Source organism: Cimex lectularius, unplaced genomic scaffold (genome assembly GCF_000648675.2).
Source record: "Cimex lectularius strain Harlan isolate CLEC.00 unplaced genomic scaffold, Clec_2.1 scaffold88, whole genome shotgun sequence".
Classification (NCBI taxonomy): Eukaryota; Metazoa; Arthropoda; class Insecta; order Hemiptera; family Cimicidae; genus Cimex; species Cimex lectularius.
The window spans coordinates 551,511-571,832 of NW_019392660.1; the positions used below are offsets into that span (position 1 = coordinate 551,511).

The 20,322-nt window shown below is 33.9% G+C and overlaps 1 protein-coding gene across 11 annotated transcripts in view; it reads right to left on the reverse strand.

Annotated features, from left to right (window-relative positions):
* Positions 1–20,322, reverse strand: part of LOC106668016 (ankyrin-3-like) — a 117,443-nt gene that overhangs the window by 35,038 nt on the left and 62,083 nt on the right. For all 11 annotated transcript variants that reach the window (XR_001340694.2, XR_002909841.1, XM_014396387.2 and 8 more), the window contains exons 2-9: positions 4,559–4,660; positions 4,111–4,243; positions 3,877–4,040; positions 1,039–1,194; positions 852–980; positions 598–795; positions 387–541; positions 190–331 (exon numbers count right to left, since the gene is read on the reverse strand). Coding sequence is in view for 9 of the 11 variants with exons in the window: in XM_014396387.2 (XP_014251873.1) it covers positions 190–331; positions 387–541; positions 598–795; positions 852–980; positions 1,039–1,194; positions 3,877–4,040; positions 4,111–4,243; positions 4,559–4,660 (1,179 nt within the window). In the remaining 2 variants the exon portion in view is untranslated. The remainder of the gene's footprint in view (positions 1–189; positions 332–386; positions 542–597; positions 796–851; positions 981–1,038; positions 1,195–3,876; positions 4,041–4,110; positions 4,244–4,558; positions 4,661–20,322) is intronic.

Consider the following 20,322-nt stretch of genomic DNA (forward strand, 5'->3'; position numbering starts at 1 on the left):
AAAATTAAACAAATTAAGCCACCATTATTTATTATTTTTTTGTTTTTATAAATCATATAATGCAATTAAGGCCTATTTTGGGTGAAGAGTCAAACCAATTTGAAAAAAAAAAATTAAAAAGTATATAAAATTAATGTTTTAAACTAACTGTTTTCAAGTTATAATTTTTTATTATTAGAAAATGCCAACCTCAGTTGTTGATTCAATGGAAGCACCGTATTTCAAAAGTAACTCCACCACCTTGATTCTATTTTTCTTGCATGCGATATGAAGAGGAGTAAAGCCATTTAAAGCTCTGGCATTCGGGTCTGCTTTTCTGTCCAAAAGTAGCCTGGAAAAAAGTCGGTTATTTAATTTTCAAATTATTTTGTATAAATTAGAAATACCTGGCCACAGCGACATGACCGCAATGCGCCGCGACATGAAGCGCAGTCAAATAATCGACTGTAATGTCATCTACAGGAGCGCCGTGGTAAAGTAATATCCTCGCGGCATCGACATGATCCCCTTGTGAGGCCATGTGCAGCGCCGATAGTCCATTCTGCAAAATGCGATAACTTAAGAGTGAAAATAATCGCTATATATGAGATTATATACCTTCGTTTTAGATGCTAACGGTGCGCGATTTTCTATTAGAAGATCGACCACTTGATCATGGCCTGAACGAGCGGCGCAGTGAAGCGGCGTCAAGCCGTCTCGTGTTTTAGCTTCAATATTGGCTCCTTTGTCAAGAAGTAATGAAACCATTGCCATCTTTCCCCATTTACAAGCAACATGAAGTGGAGTAATGTTATGCTAAAAAGAAAACAATGTTAAATATTTCAAAAATAATAATATAATTTATAACATACTTTAGCAGCAAAATTAATGTCAGCGCCTTTTTGGTGGAGAAGTGTTGCGATGTTTTCATTTCCGTAATGCGCAGCAATGTGCAAAGGTGTAAATCCACTTTTAGACGTCACATCAGGATTATGGTCATTCTGAAAATTTAAAAAAAAGATAAAAGCCTTACATAATACGCCCACCTGGCTGTCATACCTGTAAAAGTAGCGTTGCGGCTTTACAGTCATCTTTTTTGGCCGCAATGTGTAAAGCGGGCAGTCTGACTTTCCCTCTTGTGTCATTCTCAAGTAGAACGGTGACAACTTTGTCGTGTCCTTGCTGCATAGCGACTGCCAATGGGGTAAACCCATCCTAAAAACGAGCAATATAGTGTAAGTAAAAAAGTCCATAGCTTAATCTTCTAAAATGTGTTTGTTTATTTATTTTACAGTTTCCCGATTACAAATGCATGCAATAAAAGTATAAATGTTATAACTGTACATAAATTTAGAAATGTTTACAATAAAAAAAAATTGAAAGAATTTGAAATATGCATTAAAACTATGTAATTATCAATTATTAATTATAACCAAGATCAATATCAAATAAATATTTCATTTTCTATATTTTGAACGAGTTTAACATATATATTTTTTACTCTTCTTTTCTGTTGACTTTTTAATTTCTTGGGTTTCTTTTTAGGAACTAGATAACCATTAAACTCATTTTCTTTTTATTGATATCGATTTCGGAGGCATCAGCCTCATCAGTTTTTGGAAATTCGTTTTAATGTATTTGTTGTTCTTGTTGTAAAACTGAATTTGGCATAATTATTTATATGGAAATCAATGGAGAATGTTATATTACTTTTGGAATGATAAGATGAAACATGAAAGTTAATTCGGTTAAGCCATAATGGGCAATCAGTTAAGAAATGTAATAATTTATATAATAATATGCAATCAAAGAATTTCAGATTTGACATTAGCGATGAGTATGTGTATATCTATATTCTCCAGTTGTTTAGTAATATACCAGGCATAATTTTTTTTCTTTTTTCTACGCAACTGATACAGGTGGATTGAAAGGGAGCCCAAAATCGGTCAACTTTTAAGTCCATCTAGATCATGGAATTGTTTTATATGATGTGTAATAAATACTAAAATTTTATTTACTTTAGCAAAAATTTTATTAATATGAGTGGTAAAGTTTATCTGACTGTCAGTAATGAAGTCAAGATCTTTAACAATTTTACATCTAGGATTGAGTTAAATTTGATAGGATATTTTATTTTATGAAAACATTTGTCAGAATTCAAAATAATATTATTATTTGGACACCAATTATTAATTTTTATTAAGGCATGTTGAAGTAGTAAGCAATCAGAAACAAAATTAGTTTTTAAGAATATTTTTAAATCATTGACAAAAAGTAGGGTCATAATGGATGGAAGAGAATCAGGGATATTGTTTATATAGATTTTAAAAAGAAAAGGACCTAAGTGCGACCCTTGAGGAACTCCAGAAGTTGCTAGAAACTATGCGACAATACCGATGTTATTGTCAATTTTACTTTAACCATTTGACCATTCTAAATAGGATGCAAGCCAATTTAATAAATTGCGTTACCTAATTTTTATAGTAGAATCGTATGAAGCTTTTGAAAAATCAGTGTAACAATCAACTTGTAGTCCTTCAGAAAAATATTGTAATATATAATCTTGAAATATTGGAAAGTTGGTTTTTCCCGTCCTAGTTGCAAGAACCTGTACCTATATAGACCTTCGCAGAAACATATGTGTTCTGCGGTCTCCTCCTCTTCCTGGCAGTATCTGCACAGTGTTTCTTCTGTCTATACTCCTATCTGGTGCGTATGACTTCTTAGGTGGCAGTGCTTTATCAGGAGTCAAACCACAATCTCGATTTTGTTGCCATTACATTCCAGTAATTCGTTTGTGAGTCTTACAGATTTCTCTGAATCTCTTCGCCTTATTGGGTATTGTTCCACTAGGTTTTGTACTCATTAAAGAACCAATTTGGATGTATCCTTTTTTGACATAGTGCCAGGCAACAATAGGGTTCGAGATCTAGAGCATTCACATTGGTTTCTTTTTTTGGCCAACACATCCACCCTCTCATTACCTCTTATGTCCTGGACGTCCAGGGATACATGCCAAGGTCAGGTCAATTGGTGTCACTGATAGGACCCAAATAGACTGATAGGACTTCTTAAAAGATAGGATGAGAGTGTAAACAATAAGAATATCTCACCGAGCACAAGAAATCCAAAAATCTCTTTGTTGCCAAAAGATGCTTTGTTAGGTTAGGTTAAGTTAGGTAAAGTGTAAGGCTTGTTTTGGTTATGTTAGATAGGGTTAGGTATATAGAGAGTGGAACAAATGGAAGGCATTGAAAAAAAATTACAAAGATAGGACCCAATCCTTTTGGGAAATCACATACCATCAGAGCACATTAAAAGGTAGGACAAGAGAAGAAAAAATAAGAATATCTCACTGAGCACAAGAAATCTAAAAATCTCTTTGTTGCCAAAAGACAGGAGACCCTACTGGGAGACTGATACTTCTCCACATGAGAATGTGTTTTGGGCGGAAATAAAACCATGTCAAATTACTACATTCCTCGATGAATGGACTAAAAGTGCTCAAGTGGGAGAGCAGTGGCGTATTTAATCGAAGGTAGTGGGTTCGAATCCCACGACTGACAGTGACTTTTTTATCTCAACCAATACCTTTCTTAAAGATTAATTAATTGAAAAAAATTACAATTAATCTTAAACTTTTCTTTAACTATAAAAAATGTGTGTTTATAATACAATTTAATTGCACCATTTATTGTTCATATAAAAATTGATTCGATTATAAAAGGCAAAGAGTTTTTGAATTGAGTAAATAACAATGTTATACTAATAAAATTTTATTATCTCCAAAAGAGTAGAGTGGGATTTATTCAATAAGGTTGAATTGCCACTCAAGGAAACCCATTAATCGGGGTCAGGGAAGATTTACTTATCGAATGAAATTTATTTTTAAATTACCTCAGTCGCTAGGCCTTGATTTGCTCCTTTGTTGAGAAGGAATTTAACAACAGCGTCGTGGTTCTCCTGGGCAGCCATGTACAAAGGAGTGAAACCATTAAGTGATTGTACATTTATGTTAGCTCCTTTGTCAACCAACAGCCTTGCAACTTCTTCCTGGCCGGCTAAAACATTAAAAAAATTAGAATAAATTAATAAAGCTGGTGTGGTTTTTTTTAAACATATTGCACTCACCAAGGGCAGCTATGTGAAGAGCGGTGTTGCCCTTCTTGGTTGCAGCATCTACGACACATCCTCTGTTCAAAAGTTCCTGAACTATCTCTACATGTCCGTCTTTAGCAGCCAAATGAAGCGCATTCAGATCATTCTAAAAGCAAGCAAATAATTGGCATGTCCTTAAAGATAGTACAAACATTCTGTTTGTTAAATGTTTTCCTTTTAGTATTTAAATTTATTTAGCAACTCTGATAATATATTTGCATGAAAAGAATAAAATTGAACAACTGTCGTTATAGACAGTCATTTAACATCTACAGCCAAAGAACAGTGACCTTTCCTAATAACATATTTTTAAAATTTTCTTATCAATTTAATGACAGGCAAATGGTTTATTAATGTTATTTCTAATGTTTAGATTAAGATTGTTTTCAAACAAAAATTATATTTTAGTTTATTTCCTTACCGCATTGCATGTATTAATGTCTACACCCTGCTCCACTAGTTGAAGGACTTTGTCCAGCTGCCCTGCCCTCGCAGCTCTTAAAAAGCTCGTCCCAGGATCGGACTAAAACAGAAAATCAATAATTAATTATCAGACAACTGTCACAATTTTACAAGTAAATTATGAAATATCTTGGAGTTTTAAGCACGGCTGGATTTTTTCGATCTGATAAAACTGAATGAGGTGGAGATATAAAGATATTTATATCAGATGGAGAAGCAGATGCTAACGACAGGATAAAATGTGTAACATCCTGTTTTAATTATAATTAGAAAGAAAAGTTAAAATGTATTAAATTTGTTATTATATTTTCTTTCTTCTGTGCATAAACTATGACTGTTATGCTGAAAAAGTGAACATTTTTTCTATAAAAATTAGTTAAATTGTTATTCACATTTCCAAGATTGTAAACTAAGCTTGGACGAGGATCTATTTTCAAAATTTCTCTTGAAATTTAAGTAATTTCAACCTTGAATTTTTAAATTCACATTCCACGTCAAGTAGTAACATGTTTCTCTGAGGAAATTGGTTAGGTCGCAGATATAAAAATGGGAAAGCAATGGTAATGATGTGATAAAACCACATATTATAACATGGATGTGTTTTTGACTTTTCTCACATCATCAATTTGGTATTACCAGGGAGTGAACATGGCATAGGTTAGATTAACTTGGGTTGAGTTCGGGTTAAGTATGGTTAGGTTAGTTTAGGTAAAGTTAAGGTCAGTTTGAGTTAGGGTTAAGTATGATTTGGTTAGTTTAGGTAAAGTTGAGGTTAATTTGGGTTAGGGTTAAGTATAGTTTGGTTAGTTTAGGTAAAGTTGAGGTAAGTTTGAGTTAGGATTAAGTATGATTTGGTTAGTTTAGGTAGAGCTAAGGTTAGTTAGAGTTAGGGTTAAGTATGGTTTGGTTAGTTTAGGTAAAGTCAAGGTTAGTTTGTAGAAGAGATATGATATTTCCAGTGTTCACATAAAAACTAGGGAAAAATTTTTATTAGCATAAAAACATGATAAAATAATACCAAAATTTTCTGAAAAGGTTCAGTCAATGTGACAGTTAGTGGAAGACATCAAACTCTGGCTCTGGATAGAGAGCATGTAGGTAGGTAAAGGGTAAATGTTAAAAGGAATTGGCATCTTTAAGACCATGTGCACTATAACCAATATTGGTAAGGTTAGGAATGGTTAGTTTAGGTAGGGTTAAGAAAAATGATATATTTTCAGTGTTTATGTGCAAAAACCAAGGACAAAAAAAGTTAAAACATGATAAATAATACCCATAAAAGGCTAATTTTGTTGAGAAGGATCTGCCAGTGTGTCAGTGGAAGAGATCCAACCCTGGCTCTGGATAGAGAACATGTAGGTATGTATAGGTTAAAGGTTAAAGGGTCTCTTTACGACCATGTGCTACCAATACTGGTCTATTGTGCTATCTCCATTATTGTTTTTTGTTAAGTTTCAAGTTTTTTTTACCAGATCCCAAATAGTTTTTAGGGGTTCATATATTCTTTCGGATTAGACTTCCAGGAGGAATCTCAGATTGTGGCATTCATACCAACAGAGGATATATTTCACTGCTTCTTCTTCTTCTTCTGGTTGTCTGACTCTATCGTATGACTCTGGAGTCTGCTGTTTCCAGTCAGCAGTCCTATTACAATTCTAGTGTTAATACACCCTAGATTTAGTTGGTTCTAGTGCTTTAATGGATTTTTTTCATGTCTGTCTTTGAATACATTTTCATTGAACCGAGGACTTAATCTTAACCATTTCTCATTAATCTACATCAATTTGGTATGCTACAAAAGGGTTCAGATAGGTGTCCTGATTTAACTTCCTTAGCCAATTTATCAGCCTACTGACCCTCTATTTGTATGCCCTGGTGACAAACAAGCAATAATTGGTACAAGAACTTTTCCAAAGTTGAGCGACGACTCCCTGAGTACCCCTGAGCAATTTTCTAAAATTACAAAAATATTTTACCACCACTGAAGAAGGTAAAATACAGAAATATATCTTGAAATCCTGAAGTTATTAGATTTATTTATTCTTGTTAGTTTTTCGAGAGAGATTCGCTTATGGATAGGCTTGTGTGATGGAGCTAAAGATCCACTAAGTTCAAGACCAATAATGACTTTCACTCCTGATTAAACATTTTTAACAAAGAAAAACTTTTAAAATATAAACTAAACAAGGATTAATGAATGCGAAATTGTTTGTATAACCAAGTGTTTAAATTTAAACACGAACGTTTATTTTCCACCGTTCCTATCTTTCTCTCATTTCCGTCATTTTGTGTTTGACCCGTTCGATCACGATGGGCAGATGGGATCCGTTTAATGGATTATCTATGAAAGTTCGGTTAAAAGGCAAATGCCAAAGGGGGATAAATGGTTTTGTTCAACTTAGTTGGGATGAAAGTCCATCCAGTCGGCGGTTCCCTTATAAGAATCAAATATGAACCACCTAAGGAATGGGAAAAAACGAAAAAAACACCATCTTCCATCTACGGCAAGTACGAAGAGCCTAGCGAAAGTACAAGGCTGCATACTTCAAAACTTTTAACATGGAACACAGAAAACATTAACGCTATAAATTGAACCTTATTCCATTTTTTTCGATAAAAGAAAAAACAATTACAAGGAATTCAAATTACACGTGAACAAACCGTAATAGATTACACAAGTTTTTTTTCTTTCAGCTAGGATTGGCAATTGGAATTACAGGAGCTACACTCTTATCAGGTGAACATCCTGCTCCTCGCATTGATCTTAATTACAGATTACAGATCCTTATGAATGCTACCATCTTCTTTGATCTGAACAGTAAAACTGTTGTAAGTGGCAAGGATGGGCGAAAAGAAGATTTTCAAACATCGACGGAGAAAAACTGATAAAAAAGGAAAGAGAGTAGTGAATGACGAATGCCGTTTTATTTAGTTTCGCAGAATTTGATCAAATGCTGACCACTTACATTCAACAGACCTCTCTTACACCACTGAGAGGAGGGGAGGGGAGAGGGAGAGGGAGAGAGAGGCGAGAAGACTGGAGAGAGAGAGAGAGAGAGAGGGGGGGGTGGATAAGTAAGAAAGAAACAGTAAATAAGTAGATACAAGTAAATGAAAAGTTAATAAGTAGGTGAATGACTGAGAGCAAGTGAGAGGTGAGAGAAATAGAGAGCGAGAGAGGGCGAGGGTGAGGAAGACGAAGATGGAGAGCAAGAGAGGAGAACAATTGGGGAAATGAGAAGAGACAGTAAGTTTATGAGTGAGAGGGTGAATGAATGAGAGTGAGAGTGAGAGCAAGAGAACATGTGGAAAGTGAGAAAAATCTAGCAAGTGAATGAGTGAGTGAGTGGAAAAGAGATAGTAAGTGAATAAATGAATGAATTCTTTAGGCTGTTTTGTTTGTCGTGACAACTATTATAAAAATACATAAAGCATAATCAGATTTAAAAGATTACATGGAGATAAAATCCTATTTTTTCAAAGCTGGTTTCCACTTGCGTGGGCTCTTTGTAGGTGGCGAAATGCAATCTCCGACAATTCAAAGTAAAAAAGTCCAATAAGTATATAAAACCGCTGAAAGATCCAGAATAAAACGATCAATCGAGAGTTTCGTAAAGGAAAACGAAGCCTGTTCGAAAGACGGCCTTGCCTTAATTTCTCCTGCCGTAAATGGAGCCAAGTGTCCACGACTCCAGCAAACAACATTCGATTACCTCCAATAAAAAATGATGAGAGCTGTGATAAAAAAAATTTACACAAGGTTATCGCAATGCCAGGATTTTTAACAATACTTGCGATAACCAGAGAAGACACAAGACGAAGACTCATTTGTATTAAGGAGTATAAAATTAAGAAATGTATAAAAATTTTAGTAGAATAATGAAAATACTTTGACACAAGTGAATCATTTTTTATACAGACTTCGTTCCCGATAGACGGGGACTTAAGGCCAGACTTGATAATTTTAAGTGGTAAGATCAGCATAATTGGCAATTATGAGCCACGAAACGTTTGAACAGAGGAAGAGCAAATCAAGAAATCTGAAATTTTTTGTCTGGAATCTTGACGATAAGGCTGATATGGATGGCAGGATTCAGTAAACGGGATTATTCTTTTGTACTGAAAACGTACAGCTAGACAGAGGATACTGGCCATTGTTTCATTATCCAATTTTACGTTGTAAGTTCATACCAGGCATATGTGGCAATCACGAGCCACGCGGACATTTGAATAGATAAAGAACAGATCAAGAAATCTAAAGAATTTTGTTTACAATGTTGACGGTACGGACTGCCAGATGTGACATGGAATAGTGATGACCTTTGTATCAAGGAGCACCGCAAAATGCACAACTAGAGAGAAGATTGGTGAGTAGTAGTCACGAAAAGCTTCCTATGAAGACCAAAAATCAATAAATCTGAAGAATGAAAAGGATGTGCTGCCTGGTTAGGTATGGAAACAGTTATGACCTCTGTATCCAGAAGCACAATAAATCCCATAAATCTATGAATGTAATCTAGAATGATGAGGATAATGTATTAGATAACGTTGATAATGTGATGACCTTGGTATCGAAAAGGACCAGCAAATCTAAAACGCAGAAGAAAAACAAGTGAATCATACTTTTATAATGACCTTGCTCAGTTGGATGAAGAATATCTGCCATTGGTGACCGGGTCATTGTACGATATTAAATGGTATGATCATATTAGACATATGCGGTAATCAGGAGGCACGGAGACAGGATTTTAGATTACTAACAAATCGAGAAATCTGACGAATTTTATATATAATTTAAATATAATTTTTAGGCAAAGTAGGTCGAGATGAAAAATTAGTTTTAATAAACTCTGGTCTTCGGTCCCCGGAACACCGACTGGTCATCTCAATGTACAACTTTGTCAAATTTCACGCTCGACCACGCATAAAAAATATAAATCAATTTAAGTAATCAATGTGGTTATCTAGGACCAACTAAAAACATAGATTAATAAATAAAGATTAGGACATTCAGACACTGGTGGCCTGGAACCCGTCATAACCTTTGTTCTAGGAGGATCAGAAAATACACAAAAACAAGTGGATCATTCTTTTATACATCATCCGGCTAGATGGAGGATATCAGCCATTGGTGACAATTGAAAGGTCTATATCAAACACATGTCACGTAGGGTTTTGTACAGATGACCAAGAAATCATTCCATCCAGAATGGACAATGAGTTAAGAAGACGTCCTAGTTTAATGGGAATGCATGCCAGGACAGAGTATAACTCGCAAAACCTAATATTGAAACTAGAACGATAGTAAAACTGCTGACTGGACGCTGACTCCTGGCATATGTGTAGATTCGGGCAGCACAAACAAGTCGAGCAAAGTTGTCAAGACAGATCGGCCCTGAATCATCGTCATACCAAAATGCCCAAAACATGGATCTATTGGACAATGGGTTAAGAATAAGTAAGCTGAAAAAGCCAAGAACATCTCATTCAGGACAGATCATTTCGCATCATATCAAAATGCCCAAAACCAGGATCAATTGGACAATGCATTAATAATAAGTCAGCTGAAAAAGCCAAGAAGAGCTTAGTCAAGAAAGATCATTTCGCGTCATACCAAAATGCCCAAAACCTAGATCTATTGGACAATGGGTTAAGCATAAGTCAGCTGAAAAAGCTCAATCAGGACAGATCGACCCTGAATTATTTTGCGCCATATCTGGACTGTATCTCAGTATAGAGTCATACGAAAAGGTTCATCAAAGGACTATCGCAGATACTAACGGCAAAATTAATAAACAATAAACTTAGGACTAGAACGATAGTAGAACACTACAACCTCCTGAGGCATATGGATAGACTCGAAGCAGCAGAATTAGCATGTGCATTGCCAAGAAGAAAAACCAGTGGAACTTTTCTTTTTGGTGCGAACGGGCAAAAAAGCCTGCAGATAACAGGAGTCCTTAACAATGATCAAAATTCAGCTTAACGATTAACCATCCCTAACCTTGACCATTTCATCTCTAGAATTAAGTAACTTTGTATCGAGGTGGTACATATATGAAAACCGAAAATTAGAAAAAAAATCAACGCATCGTTCGTTCAGAAAACAGGCTAGACTGGGTAAACAGCCATTGGTGACTGGTTCATTGCACATGGTCATGAGGACCCTGTGATGGTCAGGAGGTATAAGGCATTTGTAAAGATCCAAAATTCAAAAAATTTGTCGACGTTCTGTTATAAAAATTGACATGATCTTTCTATCTAAGACCTGCAAATCCAAAAATCACATATAAACATGTGTTTTAAACTGATTTTATCAGGCTAGACGGCCTAGTTCAAGGTGAACCTGTATAGAATTTCAAGTGGTTAGATCTCGTTCAGACAGTTCTTTGTGATAATCAGTAGGTAGATAATGTGTAGCTAAAATGTCATAAAATCAATAAATATCTCAAGCCTTGTTTTAAAGCAGGATTGGGAATAATTGGATCTTTCTTTTCGTCCTATACTGGCTAGACGGAGTATACCGGCCGGCCGGTTGTGACCATCTCAAGGTGAACCGCACCTCAAAATTCCACCATACGCTGAGAATCTCCTTTTTTTCTTGAACGGCTCACCTCGGACGGGGGAGCCGGTCTGACCTACTTGATCCATTGTTTTTTTCCGCAAACTATAACCTATTTTTGGCGGTGATGCTATATTTTTAACATGAACGAACTATGAACTCCAGCTCTATTTTTTTTTTAATTCAGGAACAAATGCTAACAGATTGTGTCTAAATTTTGTTTACATTCTATTTCCTAGAATAGGTTTGGGTGAACGTGAGTTTAATATATTTTATGTTGTGGTATACAAAGTTAAATCAAGCATTTGATCCTCCTCGAAGAACTCTGCTTAAAATAAATAAGATGTTTAAATAAGATTCAAATTGCAAATACTTTTCCTTTTGTATATAAGAGCAGAGTAACAAAATAGAGATTTATAGTTTGTAAAGGTGTCAATTTTGTACAGAACAGAATCATAAATTTATTTTCGGTTCGGTTGATGCTTATTAGCAAGGGATGGAAGCAATTTTCCCATGTCAAAGGCATACCACCCTCTGGAACGTGGGATACACAACGCTTTTAGCTTTCAGTAATTAAAACAAAATTATTCTCGGCTTTCTAACAAGTTTTGATGTCACGGTCTAGTCTTTTGACAGCGGTTTTATCAAAACAATCCACTTTTATCCACCTGATAACATGGCTACACCTGACAACCGCAAAACATAATATTGAATTAAAATATTAATAAATTTAGCCGGTCCTATTAACTAAAGTAATTACTTAAATTATTATGCAAAGTTTGGTTGAGTTGAAAATTAGGGGAAATGAGCGGCACTCGAACCCCCACTACGATCCGAGGTACTGATCCGGAGGTCGTGGGTTCGAGTCCGGCACGTGACACTAATTTTTCACCATACTTTGCATAATAATCGAAGTAATATTTAACTGGTTAAAAACCGGTTTTTCAATTAATTGAATACAAATTACACTATTAACTTTATAATATACACGCTACTATTTTTTATATACTAATGTTACATGGAATCCTGATACTTTTTTATGGCTGTAATTATCAATCAAACCGCTGAAGGATAATTTTGACCTTATAGACACACACACAAATAAAAAAATAAAAAACAGTGCATCAATTAAATAAATGGATTAAGTTCGGTTTGAGATGGTAATACCCTCAAGTCAAGGAAATACTTGAGATTTTATTAAGTAATTAATAAATATTAATAGTTTTGCTTGTTTTTCATTTGAGTCAGGACAATGTTCAATAATTTTTTAGTAATCATCGTGATATTGCAGAAATGTCTAAGTTTTTAGTTGTCGTTTAGTGGTACTAAAGTATACTGGACGTTTGGGATGTTTTGAATTTTTTTTCCTATAGTACTTTTTCGATCGTATCAAAAATTAACTTAAAATTAGTTTTATTTTGGACACTGGTCATGCTGTTGCTAAACAAGATATCTATCACACTGATTTTGTTGTTTTTTCTTTTTCTTTTTTAACACTGGAGGTTTTTTATGGCTTACTAGGTTTACTCTACTCTTTTAATTTAACAGTTCTCGTATTTTCAAGGATATATTTTTAGGCTGAATACATATTTTTTTGTGGCCATCTCCGTATCATCTATTTCGGGGAGTGCGCATGGGATGGGTTAGATTAGGAATGATTAAGTTAGGTTAGACAGGTTAAGTAGGTAGGGTTAAGGTTAGGATTAAGTTGTTAGGTAGGGTTATCGTTAGGAATAGCTTACGCTAGATTAGGAATGGCTAAGTAGGTAGAGTTAGGGTTAGGATTAACGTTAAGTTAGATAGCGTTATGGTTAGCTTAACTTAGGAATGGTTGTAGGTAGCTGTGGATTGTTATCTGGTTCGCTACGTCTCGCTAATTTTTTGTCAACTAAGAACGAAAATATAAAACTTAGGGCTTATACATTGAATTACAAGATCTCATTTTTTGTTTATTTGTTTTTAGTTGAAGTGGTTGTATTAGTCGGCTGGGTTTCGCTACTTTTCTTCCTACTTCGAGTATGAGCTACTGAAATAGTCTGCTCGACACGCTTTTGTTAACTTGGGCGATTTTTTGATTTTGGCCTGACAATTTTTTTGTCAACTTAGGAAATGCAGTTAGAACTCGCCACTTTCAGTAAAATTTTTGAAAATAATAATCCACATATGTTTAGCGGGCATAATTGAACATATTAATTATTTCAATTAAATATTCTTTTCATGTAAGGTCTTGGGTGAGATGAAAAAGTTAGTGTCACGAGCGGGATTCGAACCCACTACCTTCGGCTCAGTACGCCGCTTCTCTAACCACTTGGTCACGACAGCTCAAGTGGTTAGAACAGGGGCGTACTCAGCCGAAGGTCGTGGGTTCGAATCCCGCTCTTGACGCTAACTTTTTCATCTCAACCAAAATTTTAGATTACAAAAAATAATATTCAACTGGAATACTGTAAATAAGTGTTTATTTTGGAACACTTAGGTTTTTCTTTTTATAAGTTATACTATTGTAGATTATTTTTGTATCTATATTTTCTAATAGACTTATTGGATTCGATTCACAGAATATTCATATGAAACTAAGTGGCTAATATGTTAGTCAATTTTTACCAAAAGCTTGACCCAACTTTTAACATTAAACTGGATCATTAAGATTTAAATTATATTTGGTAATTTCTTTTATATTAAAAAAATTATCAAAACCCAACAAACGATTTAATATTTATTAATGGTTTCTTAAAAGCCGTCTTGACACCGTCGGCTTAATCGCAAAGGGCGACTATCAATGAATGGCGGTTTTCAACCGGCCTGCATTAAATATGAAGCTCAAGGCCTTCACGAAAGGACTGACGTAATCCTCGGATGATCTCATGTGCCTATTAAGGTCTGAAAAGTAAAACTGTCCAGGACGGGCTACGAAAAAAAATCCTGAAAGTTTCTCCGATCATTCGAAATTTAACCACTCTGTACGGTGAATGGGTTCTTTTCTTTTCTTAACAAGACTGAAGGGGAAAACGAGCTTTCCCATCTATTTCATCAATTAACCTGTTAGAAGATCTGAACAGGTAAAATGCCATAAAAACTAATCTCAATTAAAAAAATAAAGATTCATAGTTTCCCTACGACTTGGAAGTTTCAACCAATAGAATCATGTTCAACTAGAACCATAGACATCTAGCTATACAAAGTATCAAAAAGTTGTACTAATTGAAGAATGATCAAACTACATTATTTTCTTATTTCTACTTCTCAAAAATGAGCTTTACGAATTGCGTATACAGTAGGAATTAGAATGTAGAAGTGAAAAGTGGAGAAACGTAGTTTTAAATTACTTGTCCAAAGTAGTACACAGGGTTTATCTAAGATAAATAGACACTTATGGCAAAGTGGCTGTAAATTACGAACTAGCAAATTATTAGGAAAATAGTCGTAAGTGAAGAAAAAAAGTTCTTTTACACTATTTAAAGTATGTGTAGGTTCGGAATAAGCAAATAGTAGTTTTAAGTGTGTAATGAAAGTGGCTTTGAAACTACTTGTCCACAAAAAATAGAATTTATCTAAGATTGGGGAAAAATGGCTAAACTGAACTACTGTCGAATTTTACTCCTCAGAAATTTCTTGGCAAAGGGTGTATAAGTTAGGAATAAGAAAATGCTTAGAAAGTAGTCTTACGTGTATACAGTACAGGTTAGGAATAAGCAAATTATTAGAATGTTGAACATACTGTAACAGAACAAAGTTATTTTAAGCAACTTATCCAAAAAAGTATATGTAGAGTCAGGTAAGATAATTCTTGATAAATGACTGAACTACATGATTTTTGAACTTCCCAGAATGACTTTGGCAAAGTGTGTACAAGTTAGGAATAAGCAAATACTTAGAATGTAGTCTAAGTGCATATACTAAGTTGCTTGTGCGAAAAGGCACATGAAGAGTCTGGATTTATCTAATATAATTGCAAATAAATGACTAAACCATATTATTTTTGAACTTCTCAGAAATGACTTCGGCAATGTGTGTATAGTTTATGAATGACCAAATGATTAGAAAGTACATGAAGAGTCAGAGGTAAGATAACTGATGATATATGACTAAACTACAAAATGTTGAACTTCTCAGAAATGATCTTGGTAATGTGTGTATTACACGAATTAATTAGTAAATGATTAATTAGTTGTAAGTGAGGAAAAAAACTGTTTTAACCAACTGTACAAAAAAGTACTTGAAGAGTCAGGTTAATTAATTGCTGATAAATGACTAAACTACATGATTTTTGAACTTCTCAGAAATGACCTAGATAATGTGTATATTACACGAATCAATTAGTAAATGATTGCGAAGTCGTAAGTGTATAAAAAAGTTACCTCAAGCAACTTGTACAAAAAAGTACATGAAGAGTCAGGAAAGATAATTGCTGATAAACGACTAAACTACATATTTTTGAACTTCTCAGAAATGACCTTGGTAATGTGTGTATTACACGAATTAATAAGTAAATGATTTCGAAGTCGTAATTGTATAAAAAAGTTTGTTTAACGAAGTCAGGATTTAGCAGACTGAACTGCATTATTTTTGAATTTACATTTGAACAGAAATTACTTGGCAGAATTTGTGTAAGTTATAAATTAGCAAATGATTAGGAAGCGGTTAGTGTATCAACTAAGTTTTTTATGCTTCTTGCCCTACAAGTATATAAAGTGTTAGAATTTATCTAAGATAATTGCAAAAATAGAATCTACTTCTCAGAAATGGCCTTGCAAAAATGTGTGTAGGCTACGAACTAGCATATTATTAGTAATGTACTCATAAGAGTTAAACAACGTTGTTTTTGACCTATTTGTGGAAAATAGTACACTATGAGTCAGGACTATGCTGTTGCATCTAATTGGTTAAATTATATATTTGCCATTTCAGTTGCAGTTCAGCATCCCAGAAATTACATATGTTAAGGATTACATCCCCAGTTCAAAATTACCCGAGAGCAAGTATTAGACGAGACGGTTTGATTTTATTTAAGTTAATTTGAGATAATAAACTACATTATGTTCTACCTGTTCCTCCAAACATCCCGGAAATAACGGTGACAACATGTGACTAATTAATAAATAATTACGATTATGTTGTATATTTAAAAAAAAACAAATACTTGTACGGAAATCAACAAAAAGAGGAGTGGAAAATGAGAGAATTACTATACACTCAACACAATAAGGTAATTACATGCTCATTAAAATAAAATTACTCAGTGATTTTTTTTTTAAACCTGCCAATTGAAAAAGGAAAACTACCTGTCCAAAAACCAAAAATAGTACGGGAAGAGGGTCAGATTTTATCTGATATAATTGCATATAAACGGACCAAACTACATTTTATTTTTTCTCACTGTTGTTCCAGTTAAACTGCCCGGAAATGACGGTGGCGAAGTGAGACGAACAAGCCATTCGGTGGGATGACATCAGCCAGTTAGGCAATAGGTCATTGTAAAAACCTATCTGAATGCTAAACAGAGGTTTTAGTATTTTCTATCCAAAGAATTATTGCGCAATTTTAGATATGTATTTTTTTATTATATACGAACTACTACATTACGAAAATTTGTAAATAAATATTTGTTATAAAAATCAGAAGTCTTCGTATAAATTTGGACTAAGCATAATTGGTCCTTATTAAAGTAACTATTTGGGAACAATTTTTTTCTCTAATCTACGAATTACCGAATGTTCATTTCAATATAAGTATGTATAATAAAATGGATAGTCCAGAAATAAATGGAATGGAAGAACTTATAACAGATAAATGCCAGAAGTTTGGAAAACGTAAGCAACTCTTTAAAGTTAGTTGTTGGAAGTGCAATTTTTAATGACATCAATTATATGCGGACATCTAGAATATTATTCTATACAAATGTGTAGAACGCTTCCTGTAATTGTAGTCAAAGATTGTAATGAAAAATAAAAAAATGGTAAAATTACTTGAAATAAATGGATAATCCTTACAAAGTAACAAAATACGAAATAACAGATATCATACAAACAAGAAAAGGTGAAAATTAGAAATAATACTGATATCAATTCTGTATTTCTTAAATTAAAATATGCTCATAGCAAAGATGTTTATTTTATATTAAAATGACTAAAAATATCTGGAAGCTGTTGTGGACCCTTTAATCTATCCATGTAAAAAAAGTTCATTAAGTGGTAGGTAAGGTAATTCCTGATAAATAATTAGACTACATGACTTTTTCTCATTCATCCTCAGAAATTACTTTGGCATGTGTTAATAGGTAATGAATGAAGAAATGTTTAGAATGATGTCGCAACTGTATGGCAAAGTTGTTTTAAGCAACTTGTCCAAAAAATTCATGAAGATTCAGGTAAGATAATTCCTCATAAATGACTAAACTACATGACTTTTTTCTCATTCATTCTCAGAAATTACTTTGGCATGTGTGAATAGGTTATGAATGGAAAAATGATTAGAATGATATCGCAGCTGTATGAACAAAGTTGTTTTAAGCAATTGTCCAAAAAATACATATAGAGACAGGTAAGATAATTCCTGATAAATGACTAAATTACATGACTTTGGTCTGTGTGAATAGGTTATGAATGAAAAAATCACTAGAATGATGTCGCAACTGTATGAACAAAAAAATACATGAAGACTCAGGTAAGATAATTCCTGATAAATGATTAAACTACATGATTTTTAAACTACTCAGAAATGACTTTAGCAAAGTGTGTAAAGGTTAGGAGTAAGCAAATGATTAGAAAGTAGCCTTAAGTGCATAAACAAAGTTGCTTTAAGTTACTTGTGCGAAAAGGGACATGAAGAGGTTGGTTTTATCTAACATAATTGCAGATAAATGACTAAACTATATTATTTTCGAACTTCTACCTCTCACAAATGACGTTAACAAAGTGGTAAAGATTAGGAATAAGCAAATGATTAGAAGTAGTCTTAAGTTCATAAATAAAGTTGCATTAAGTCTCTTGTACGAAAAGACGCATGAAGAGGTTGGTTTTATCTAATATCTGCAATTATCTTACCTGACTCCATATGTACTTTTTTGGACGAGTTGCTTAAAACAACTTTGTTCATACAGTTGTGACTTCATTCTAATCATTTTTTCATTCATAACCTATACACACATTGCCACAATCGTTTCTGAGAAGTTCAAAAATCATGTAATTTAGTCATTTTTCTGCAATTATCTTTCGTGCCTCTTCATGTACTTTTTTGTACAAGTTACTTACAATAACTTTGTTTATAAGTTGTGTCTTCATTCCAATCATTTTTTCATTCATAACCTATACACACATTGCCACAGTCATTTCTGAGAAGTTCAAAAATCATGTAATTTAGTCATTTTTCTGCAATTATCTTTCATGCCTCTCCATGTACTTTTTTGTACAAGTTACTTACAACAACTTTGTATATAAGTTGTGACTTCATTCCAATCATTTTTTCATTCATAACCTATACACACATTGCCACAATCGTTTCTGAGAAGTTCAAAAATCATGTAATTTAGTCATTTTTCTGCAATTATCTTTCGTGCCTCTTCAAGTCCTTTTTTGGAGAAGTTGCTTAAAACAACTTTGTTTATAAGTTGTGACTTCATTCTAATCATTAATAACCTAAACACATATTGCCATAGTCATTTGTGAGAAGTTCAAAAATCATGTGATTCAGTCATTTTTCTGCAATTATCTTTCAAGCCTCTTCATGTACTTTTTTGTAGAAGTTGATTAACTCAACTTTGTTTATATAGTGGCGAGTTCATGCTAATAATTTACTTATTCCTAACCCTTACTATATACACTTAAGACTACTTTCTAAGCATTTTCTTATTCCTAACTTATGCACACTTTGCCATGAATTCTCTGAGGAGCGGAAATTCGACAGTCGTTTAGTTTAGCCATTTTTCCCCAATCCAGATCAATTCTAGCTCTTCGAGTACTTTTTTGGACAAGTAGTTTCAAAGCCACTTTCTTTACACACCTAAAACTATTATTTGTTGGATTTTCAGCGACTTATGAAGTGACCACGTGGGTCCCGCTCGTGATGCTAACTTTTTCATCTCAACCGAGACCTTACATAAAAAGAATAATTGAAAGAAATAATTTGGTCAATTAGACGACTAAGAATTATGTTCTGTCAACGCTGAATTTCATCCATTAAACAAACTGTAAGGCTTCCTTTGTTTATTTGTTTTATTGTGTTAGTCAATGAAGATTTTCCTCAATGAAGACACTAAACTGCATATTTGCTCATTCAGCGATTCCCTTCCCGGAATAACACTGAATATTTACACAGAGAGAAAAACACTTTTTTGAAAATGACCGGCATCGAGGAAAGAAATATGGGTTAATTGATCATTAGTGTAAGTAGAGACTGTAATAATGATGAAGACCAGGGAGGAGCCGTCCAGTAATTTTGCCCAAGGACCATAGGGGATTAGTGTAATTGCCTAACACGGCCTTTGCCAGACGAAATCGGCCAATGCATTCAATCCTCGCCTTTAGCCCAATTTAAAAAAAAAGTATATATATATATATATATATAATAAAAGGTCTCTTTCCCTCTTGTTCGTAATGGAGAGTGCCGGTGGTCAGGACAGAACTCGAAACGGCCTAAACCCTATCGAATACAAAGCATCAATCACGACCGTAAAACATTTCAAACCGTTTACCAAGAATAGAACTGTGAACACAGCAGGGTAACTGTAAACTATAAAAGAATAGAGAGAGAGAAAGAGAGAGGAAATCTATGGGAAAATCGACGTAGTTCTTAACTTCCTTGTTCGCAATTTGTAAACTGCTTTGGACAAGCAACAGATGAGATCGAATTTTTTTGTCTTCATTTATTTTTACGGGCGTTGTAAAGAAAGCTATATAATTAACTATACAGCTATATAATTATATTATTCATTTAAGAGGCCTCTTATACTTTTCGCTTACGTGGTAATTGTGTAATCGTATTTGTGTCTGTAATATGTTCTGGTGGATGAAAAAACTATAGGCATGCCCGTATAAACATAAAAAGGGGGAGAAACAATTAATCACAAAGTCCTGGATTGAAAACATTGCAATATCTGAATAATGGAATATGTGGCCGATCCACAAACTTGGTACCCGTACATCGTTAGGTTTGAGCAGGTAGGG